We start from the raw sequence: 10,478 nt of genomic DNA, 5'->3' as shown, positions 1-10,478 counted from the left end.
ATTTGAGAGAGAGAAAAAAAAACAAAGCATAAAAGAGAATGAAAACACTAAGAATTAATTCTCATCATTATCAATATTTGATTAACCACCATAAATTAAGAATTAAATATAGAAAAACCAATGGTTCTATAAGTAGAAAAACCAAGGGTTTTTTTAGATTATTTTTTATTCACTCATAATTTGTTTAAATCATGTTAATTAAATAAATTTTCAATAATCCCCGCATGAATATAAATTATGCCACCAATTTGAAAACAACTTGAAAATTTGTTGAGACATACTGATTTCATAAATTACCACATCATGATAGGTAGTTTTTGGCTTTGAACCTCCCTTAACAAATTACTATTAAATGTACTTGACTAAATAGTGGATGCGATCGAACTATTCGGCCTTTTATATAAACCAATACAATAGTATTCATATAGCTTTCTACCTAGATATTTTCTTTAGTTCTCGTTGTTGTGTTTATTTTAGCCCTAAATGACTTTTGGATTCAAAAAAGCTTTAGAGAATTCAACCTTTATTGAAATTCTCAAAGAAACAGTTACATTTCTCATTTACATAAATTATTTTTCATTAAAAGTATTCTATTATACTCCACTTAGTGTACCAAGATATGAAAATCATTAAAATCTCATCTCGTTCTTTATCACACTGCAACTAACAATTATTTCTTCTTAAGAATAAGCAAGAAATAATATTTTTTTTAGTGTTACCGAAAATATTATATGACTTAGTTTTTTAAAAAACTTAAATCTTGGGATCTTCAATCAACTAGTATGATTACCATCAATATACTCTTTCATCTTTTACAGGTTTTAAACTTATTCCCCTCAATGAATTATACACAAGCTCTTTTAATAAACATTTGGTTAGCAGATCCACAATATTTTCCTTTGACTTTACATATTCAATGAAAACAATTTTATTCAAGAGCAAGTGTTTAACGATGTTATGTCTATCTATGATGTATATGTTTAAACTTACCATTATACATATTATTTTGTGCCCTTTCAAATATGGATTGACTATCACAATGGACATAAATAGATGGAACTGATTTTGGCCAACATGGAATATCCTTTAAGAAATTCCAAATCCATTCAAATTCCTCTCTAGCTTTATCAAGAGTAATAAACTTTGATTACGTCATGGATCTAGTAATACATGTTTATTTGGAAGATTTTTATGATACAACTTCTTTACCAAGTGTGAAGACATATCCACTTATGGATTTGAATTCTTAGTAACGGATATTCAATTAGCATCACTATATATTTCTAGTACCACCGGATAACCAATATAGTATTGTCCAACCAATATAGTATTGTCCATAATCAATTATGTGCTTTAAATATTTGAGTACCCTTTTTATTACCTTTCAATGATCCATGTTTAAATTACTTTTAAATCTACTCATTTTACTAACCGAGTAAGCAATATCAAGCATTATATAGTTCATAACATATATTAGGCTTCTAATCATTCAAGAATATTCCAATTAGTTTATTTCCTTACCTCTATTCGCAAACAAACATGCATTTATATCAAATTGTGTTTTAATAGTGTTATAGTCACCTTTAGAAAATTTGTCAAGAATTTTCTAAACATAATGAGATTAGGACAATACAAATCTATTAAATGTCCAGGAAATTTGTATTTCTAATATGACATCTGCAATACCCAAGTTTTTTTATGTCAAACTTGTTAATTAATATTTTTTTAGTAAATTTGATCATGTGATCATTGTTGTTTAAAATTAGCATATCATCTATATAGAGACATACAATGATGTAACATTTATCTATGTTTTTTACATAAATGTATTTATCAACTTCATTGATTTTGAACTTATTTGACAATCAATTTTTTATGTCATTATTTAGATGCTTGTTTCAAGCCATATAATGATTTGACAGGCTAACAAACTTTCTTTTCTTGTTCATTGATAACAAACCCTTCGGATTGTTCCATGTAAACCTGATTATCAAGGTCGCCATTTAAAAAAACCATTTGTATAAAAGTTATTCTTGACACAGGTGAACACATGTCAAAATATTTCACACATTCTTGTTATTTAAACCCTTAACAACAAGTCTATATTTATATTTATCAATAGTGTCATCAATTTTTATCTTCCTTTTTAAGATTCACTTATGGCCTAATGGTCTACTTTCAAAAGGAAGATTCACTAGTTCTCATGTATGGTTATTCATAATGGGTTTAATTTTATTATTGATTGTTTTCTTTCAATTGGAAGCTTCTGAACAAGACATTATCTTAAAGTAGGTTCAAGGTTCATTTACTAACAAGTATGTTGAAAAAATAGGACCAAATATCTTGGTTATTTTTTCCCTTTTACTCATTATAAGCTCAACTTCATCATCTTCTGATTGATAATGATCACTTGAGCCCTTAATTGTTCTCTTAAGTGAATGATTTTCTCTTATTTCTTTCAATGAAAACACATCTTTAAATAATATAGTATTCTTTGATTTCATAATAGTATTAGGATAAATATCTTCAATGCTTAACTTGTTTAGAAGAAATCAATATGCACTACTATTACATGCATGTCCAATAAAAATACAATTCATAATTTTAGGATCTTTATGCTTTGAGATATTTGTAGGATGGTCTTCTACCTTTTCACAATTCATATGGTGTCTATTTTAACTTCTTTTTTTAGTACTTTGTTATGTATATAATTGACAATTAAAAATCCCCCCCAGTTTTGAGGTTCACCAAAACTTATCAACATAATATTCATCATTTATTTTAATGTTTGGTTTTTATGTTTTGTAACGTCATTTTATTATGGTGGATAAGAAGTAGTAGTTTGGTGGATAATATCATTTTAAGAATATAATTCACAAAATGATGCTTCATATTCTCCACCGTTATCACTTTATATTACTTTTATCTTCTTGTTAAGTTTATTTTCAACTTCATTGTTGTAGTGTTTAAGCATTTTAAGAGTTTCATCTTTGCTCCTAAACAAATAAGTATAACAATACCTTGTGCAATTATCTATAAAAGTAATATGATACTTTTTTTCACCTCTCATTTGCACAAACTTTAAATTACCAATATATGAGTGAATTAAGTCGAGAGGTCCACTACTTTTTTCAATTGTTTGAAAAGAAGGTTTTGTGAATTTTGATTCTACACAAATTTTACACTTATGATTTTTCTCAAAAATCATTCTTTGTAATAATTCATGGTTTATTAACATTTGCATAGAATTACAATTCACATGACATAACTTGTCATGCCACACATCATAAAATTCAAACAAATAAGAAGAATAAACAATCTTATTATTATTGTTATTTTCATCAATGGTTACAACAGTCATTACATTCATTTTAAATAGGTCATAATAGATATACCTCTTTTTTGAAAATATATCACTCTTAGTGAATATACATTTATCACTCTAAAAAACAATTTTAAAAATATTTTTGCTCAACAATGAGCTAGACACTAAGCTTTTTCTAATGACAGTAACATGCAGTCCATATTAAGGGTGAGGAGGTCATTTTTAGTATGACATTTTCAACACTTCGTACCATGGGGGTTTATGAGTTCTCCTTGTATAGATTTTTTCATCCATTTTTTTGTAAGTGGAAAACATCCTCTTATCAACGCATACATGTCTTATAACATTAGTATCAACCCATTATTGCTTAGGATTACTAATCAAGTTGACTTCAGAAACAACATAAGACATGTTTATTTTTGAAATTTCATTAATGAAGTGATCAACCCCGGTGATATTGGTTTAAGCAATCTTTTTTTAGGGTTTCTAAGCTGAGTTATATTTCTGCAATCTTTAGCTAGATGCTCAGTCTTGTTGCAAATAAAGCATTTGTCATTGAACTTCTTAGCAATTCCTTCCCTTTTCATATCAAGCTTTTTTTTTTTTTGTTATGGGATTTTACCACTTATTCCATGACATTTGATTTTAGGGCACTAAAGAGTTGGCTCTTCATTTGGATAACTTATTTTCCTATTATATCATAAACCTCAAAATGAGATCTTCAATTCTCATCTCCTTGTGCTTATGCTTAAGATAGTTCTTGAAGTCTTTTCAAGATGGTGATAATTTTTCAATTATTGTAGTCTCTTGTAATGACTCACTTAAAGATATACCTCAAATATTTATATCATATAAGATGAGCTGAAACTCTTGAATTTGGCTCATTATGGTTATTGAATCAACCATCTTGAAATCTAAAATCTATCCACTATAAGTTTCTTCATGCTAGCATCTTTAGCTTTGTACTTTTTGTCTAAAGCTTCCTATAATACTTTTACACTCTTAATTGAACTATACACATCATAAATCATATTATCCAACTCATTAAAGATGTAGTTTTTGCATATAAAATTAGTATGATTCCATGCATCTACAACCACCATAGTAGTAGGGTCAGATTCATTTTATGATGATTTTAGTGCTTTTTTAGTTAAGAACTTTTCCAAGTTCAAGGTGGTCAGATAGAACAAAATCTTTTACCGCTACATCTTAAAGTTCAATCCATTAAACTTTTCAAGTTTCTCACCAAGTTTAAAAGGTGATGGTGGAATCCTCATTGCCAAAGTAGTATTTATCGAAGCAACACTAATTGACACAACCAAATCTTGAGTAGAAGACATGATATAATCTATAAAAAATTACCAATAATATTTATAAATAAATATTTCAACTCCATAATAAGCAAATAAAAAAAAAATTGTAATAAAGCAATTGAATAAATAAAAATATTTAAAATATACAAGATAAAATCAACAGTTATTTCTTTTCTTGGGTTACTAAGTTAAGCTTTATTTTGTTCATTGTAATTTGTTCAATTATCATTATTTCATATGTGAACTGTATCGTATATAAAAATTATATTGTGTAAATAATATTTTGACTAAATAAATTTTTAAGAGAGATTGAAGGGGTCACAAACAATCCCGCTTAAAACTCAATTTTCTTAGATAGAACTTTCTAGACTATATCTATTCAACGTACTAAGTTTTTACATATGTGAACAGTAACATATATGAGAACAATAACCAACAAGATAATTGTTGAAGTATGAAAAAAAAATTTAAAATATAAATTATAACTTTAAAACAAAGATATACAACAACCTTTTATACAAAAGAAGAGGGGGATTATAAGAAATCAAAAGGTTATAGATTAAAGCATATAAAATTAAAATTAAATCTACATGTGAAAATATAGAAAATTAAAAAAAAATTATAACTTAAATTTTAAAAAAGTTAAAAACCTTTTTCATAATTAATTATTATTATTATTATTTTCCACGAGACAAACTATGCAAAGTGAGTGCGTGTATAAGCCTTAAGATTATTGGCAAAATATGTTGCATTATATTAGACTAGTAAGTAAGGATGTTTAATTCATCATAACAAGAGCATACAAAACATAAAAAATTATTCAAGACAAACATGCTTTCAATATAAATATAAAAAAAAAAAATTATTAGCATGTATGCTAAGCATATACTCAAACTTGCAATATATATATAAGATCAAAGTCCTAACATGCAAATTAATAATAAAAATAACAATACTTAAGTTAAAACAAATAAGAGTACTTACTTGTTGAAGCACTTTAAAGAAATAAAATTTTTATTGTTGTTAATGATGAATCATTTTTCTTAAAACTTTATTATTTTTTACTTATGCAATTAGGATGTTTGCAATATATCTTTCAAGATTCCACAACATCATCTTAGTTTAGATACACTTATAAACAAGGTATTTGAACCAAAAACAAAAAACTCAAATATCTCTTAACAAAGTATGAACCTAAGCTCTAGGTTTGAGAGAAAAAAATCAAAACTAAAATATCAAAAAATTAATAAGAATTAATTATCATCATTATCAACATCTGACTAGCCACTATAAATCAAGAATTAAATCTATAAAAATTAAAAAATTCTTTAAGTAGAAAAATCAAGGATTTTTTAAGATTAATTTCTTTCCATCCATAATTTATTTATTTAAATCATATTAATTAAATAAATTCTCAATATCATATATTGCCTCTTCATTGATATCTTTTTAGCAATTGAATTGGTTTCATCTTTGTTTCATGCACCTAAAAAAAAGGGATGCGAGAGCGAAAAACTGTGGAGAAAACTACCATAGTGAAGAAAGAACTGAAGAAAAAATTAATCTGGCATTTCTTACTGGATAATTAAATTTGAAGATAATTAAAAGAAACTCAACTATAATTAGTCAAATCTTATAATTATATGGTTTGTTTATATCATTAAATAATTAAAAATAATATTATATTATTAAAAAATGCATACTCTAAATACTTTTTTAATTTATTTTTAATATTAGTATATTAAGAACTAAAAATATTAAAAATAATTGTTTTTAAATTTTGCTTTTTTCAAATTTTGAACCTACAACATTTTGACTACATTAGTGATTTGTGATAGGTTGATGTAAAATGATTACGCTGAAGTCACTTATTTCCATTAATCATTATTATTGATAGATTATAATAAAAAAAAAAGAGTTTTTTCTTTTCTTTTCTTTTTTAAGAAAGATTTTGTAATAAAAAGTTGAAAAACATTGTAATTAATTTCAATCTGAGCTCATCTTATCAGTTAGCAGTTAAGCGCGTATACAGGAAAAATAACAATACAATAACAGAGCAAATCCACAGCCACCCAGTCCCCACCGACAAAAGCGTGCTCCTCCTCTTCCCCAAGATCTCCAAAACTCGTAAGTATTATCACGATGAATCAAAAAAATTAAATAAAAAAAATATAATAATAAGGGGAAAAAATGAAGCATTATTACTATCATGGATCAAGGAGGAGAAGAGTGACCGTACACTCTCTTCTCATCGTAATCGCCATTTTCACTGGATTAGGCTTGCTAATTCTCACTCTGAAATCCGTTGATCCACCTGAACCTACTCGCTTTCTCCCAAATATCAAAGAAGAATCGAGCTCGAGCTCCTCCGTGGGACCGGTGATTGCGAGAAATATTGGAGGAGGAGGAGGAGCGAAATCGTGCGCTACTGTTGAAGAAATGGGCGAGAACCTCAAAGGAGACCGTGTCTGGAAAGAGAGTCTAAGAGTCAGAAACATTATCGCCGACCACTTCGACTCAAACGGTACAGTTTCTGTTTCTTGAGATTTATTTATTTATATTTAGTTGAAAAATTGCTGCAACGAATTTGGGTGGCTTTGTTTGTTGGTTTCAGGGGTTTCAAGAGTGCGAGATCTTCCAGCAGAGCAGTTTTGCAGACACGGTTTTGTGTTGGCGAAAGCATCGGAGGCAGGTTTAGGGAATGAAATGTACAAGATCTTGACTGCTGCAGCATTGAGCGTAATGCTGAATCGTTCGCTGATCATTGGACAAACCAGGCATATTATTGGTTCTTTCTCTCTCAAGCCTTACTTACCCTTTACTTTTGCTGTCAAAATTATCACCAGTGGCTTGTATTGTTGGTGTGGTGATTGATGTTTTACTTTACTTTTATCCTTCAGGGGTAAGTATCCTTTTGGGGATTATATTTCGTATTCAAATCATTCCTTTACGATGCAAGAAGTTAAGCATCTGTGGAGAAGAAATGGTTGCGTAAAGAATTATCAAAGGCATTTGGTTATGAGGATTGATGATTTTGGGAAGCCAACGAAAACCAATGTGCTTTGTAGCAATTGGAGGAAATGGGACCAACCTATCATATGGTAAAATGAGAATTTCTTTTTATATTTATTTACTCATTCTTGGTGCTATTAGTTGATTACTAACTACTGGACTGCAGGTTTCAGAACACAACTGATGCTGTGGCCAGTCAATTTTTCTTGAAGAATGTACACCCTGAGATGAGGAATGTTGCTTCTAAATTGTTTGGACAGCCTGAACAACTCCAGGCGCGCCCAAATGTTTTTGGGGAGCTGATGAGAATTCTGATATCGCCTTCAGAAAATGTTGAGGAAGTGGTCAATTGGGTTCTTCATGATGGGGTGGATCCTGATATTTCTTTGCACATGCGGATGCTTATGAACAGGTATTGCTAAAGAACTGTTTGTGAACTCCTGAATCGGAAGACATGCAGGCTTAAGCCATTATGATTGATAAGATAATTGTTGCTCGGAAAAGATTTGCCCTGGAATCACCGCTAAAGCTTTAACTGAGTACTACATTATTTGAGCTAAATGTAGTGTTTAATGATCATTAGTAAGTGGTTTTTTTTTCTTTTTTCTCAATGGCTTATTTTGGTGTATCTGGTGCATCTGGAAGTCCCTCAGATAAGCAATCACGTGATAAACTGCAACTTGAAACAGAGATGCTTCATCTACAATTTTTGCCTGAGCAAAAACAAAGATATATGTGCATACAATTAGTGTGGATTTTGTTTAAGTAACATAGATTCGAAAAAAACAAATGATTTTCGTAACATTGTGGACCATGAAATTGGAAATTCTTCTTCAAAAGACAGAAGTATGCCATGTATGTTAATATGCACAATTCAAAAAGACACAGACACAAATATTTGTATGCATGCAGACAAAAAAATATTCTTCGGATGCCAAGAATTATCTTGATGTACTTAGGATATAATTTGAATTTTGAACTGATTAGTGTCATTATGTGAGTTGGGTCCTATATTGCAGGTCTGTGAGAGCTCCACAGGCAGCATTGAACTGCATCAGGAGAGCTCTGCGCAAGCTACACCAGATTTCAAGACCTAGAGTGGTTTTAGTAACAGATACCCCCTCTTTTGTAAAAAGCATTCTTCCAAACATAAGTGAATTTGCAGAGGTAATTAACTCACTATGTCAGATCATGTTGTCAATGGCAATTCTTCACTCGTGATATTAGAATACATGCCATCTATACATGTTCTTTCGAAACCTTTATTGTTCAATAATCAGCTTAACCTTATTAAAGTGTTAACCTTTTGTTATTCATACCCACCTCTTCTGATGCTGATAATTGAACAATAAAGGTTTCAAACCTCTATTGCTCCAGAGGTGTTTGGGACTATACATGCATGGTTAATTGCACCACTACTGATTGAGTTGATTCAAAATCTTGAGATAGCATCTTTCAAACGTTTAAAACCTTCCATTTCATGTGATCTCATTCAGATGTACCTTTTCAGGTTCTCCATTTTGATTATAAGCATTTCCAAGGAAATATCTCCCGCGCTGTTAATACATCCCGTAGTTTAGAATTTAGGGTAAAGGATTGGGGCCCTGCACCCAGATGGGTTGCATTTGTGGACTTCTTCCTTGCTTCACGTGCGAAACATGCTGTTGTTTCTGGGGCTCACAGGCGTGTTGGGACTACATATGCCCAGTTAATTGCAGCACTGGCCGCAGCCAACCACCTTGGTATTCTTTTACTCATGATTCCTCAATCTAATATATTTATTTGGGCCATCCTTCTAAATAAACTCTTCTGTAACTTAATGGTTATTTCTCTTTGCAGGAGAAAACTCTAATGGTTCCAGTTTTTCGTTCTTAAGCAGCTTCCAAAGTAATTTGCTAGCAGATGGTTTAAGGTTACAGGTTGGCTGGGGACATGTTTGGAACAGGTTTGCTGGTCCATTGAGTTGCGAAAACCAGTCCAACCAATGTGCTCACACGCCACTTCTCCCTCCAGCTTGGTGGGATGGTCTTTGGCAATCTCCTATTCCACGTGATATCCGTAGGCTAGAAGCTTTCGGTATCAAACTATCTGGTTTTGGCACAATTGATGAAAAATATCTTCAGTCATTTTGCAGTTCAAAGAAAAATACGGTGAACACTGCATTAATTTTGTAACGGTTTTGTTGGATTCCATTCTTATAGTTGAGGAACTCAATAAAGAGATCCAGAAGGCAAGATTTGATGGAGCTTGTCAATGTACTAGAGAGCATCAAGGAGAAAACACTGAAATGTATTCAAATGATGGAGCTTCTTAGGCACTAGAGAAGAATCTGAGCTTTTTTTCCCCACGGAATCAATTGATAGTTTGCTTTGAAACAAATCTAAGAAAAATTCTCTTTATTAAAGAGCAAAAGGGACCGTCAGAAATTTCAGTAATTCACTAAATTGGTTTCATCAATATAATAATAAATGATATTTAAGTAATACACTAAATTGGTTTCATCAACATAATAATAAATGATGAAGTCATAAAATTCTTAGACTGAATTCGGTTTTTCACGAATGTGTCTTGGGCTAGAATATAATTAGCCTGAATGCGGGTTTTTCTATGGCTTGGTTATTCTTTAAAAACAAGTTCTTTTATTAAAACATGAGGCTTAGACAACATGAGATAATATATTAGGAATCAAATAATTTATAATATTCACATATTAAGATAATATTATACTTGTGGGGGAACAATTGCTTGTCGAGAAACGTGTTCATCCTCCACATGAAGGACTAAAATGGTCAGGGAGGGATAATCATTTATAAGTCGTCTAATGGAAA

At 30.3% G+C, this 10,478-nt stretch overlaps 1 protein-coding gene across 1 annotated transcript; it reads left to right on the top strand.

The window, feature by feature from the left end:
* Nucleotides 1-6,652: 6,652 nt before the first annotated feature.
* Nucleotides 6,653-10,029, top strand: LOC7453899 (uncharacterized). Its single transcript, XM_002298612.4, has 7 exons — nt 6,653-7,162; nt 7,253-7,415; nt 7,539-7,739; nt 7,817-8,062; nt 8,670-8,817; nt 9,161-9,392; nt 9,490-10,029. The coding sequence occupies exons 1-7, from the start codon at nt 6,829-6,831 to the stop codon at nt 9,822-9,824; spliced, it is 1,659 nt and encodes a 552-aa protein (XP_002298648.4). The 5' UTR covers nt 6,653-6,828; the 3' UTR covers nt 9,825-10,029.
* Nucleotides 10,030-10,478: the final 449 nt, after the last annotated feature.

The sequence above is a fragment of the Populus trichocarpa genome, chromosome 1, assembly GCF_000002775.5.
Source record: "Populus trichocarpa isolate Nisqually-1 chromosome 1, P.trichocarpa_v4.1, whole genome shotgun sequence".
Classification (NCBI taxonomy): Eukaryota; Viridiplantae; Streptophyta; class Magnoliopsida; order Malpighiales; family Salicaceae; genus Populus; species Populus trichocarpa.
Note: the sequence above shows the minus strand (reverse complement) of the source record. Positions and strands in the feature narration are given on the sequence as shown.

Bases quoted from the DNA above. Each gene is read 5' to 3' on its own strand.
- LOC7453899 (XM_002298612.4), top strand. From the start codon at position 6,829: ATGAAGCATTATTACTATCATGGATCAAGGAGGAGAAGAGTGACCGTA. The intron at 7,163-7,252 runs GTACAGTTTCTG...TGTTGGTTTCAG, and splicing joins CGACCACTTCGACTCAAACG to GGGTTTCAAGAGTGCGAGAT. The intron at 7,740-7,816 runs GTAAAATGAGAA...ACTGGACTGCAG, and splicing joins TGGGACCAACCTATCATATG to GTTTCAGAACACAACTGATG.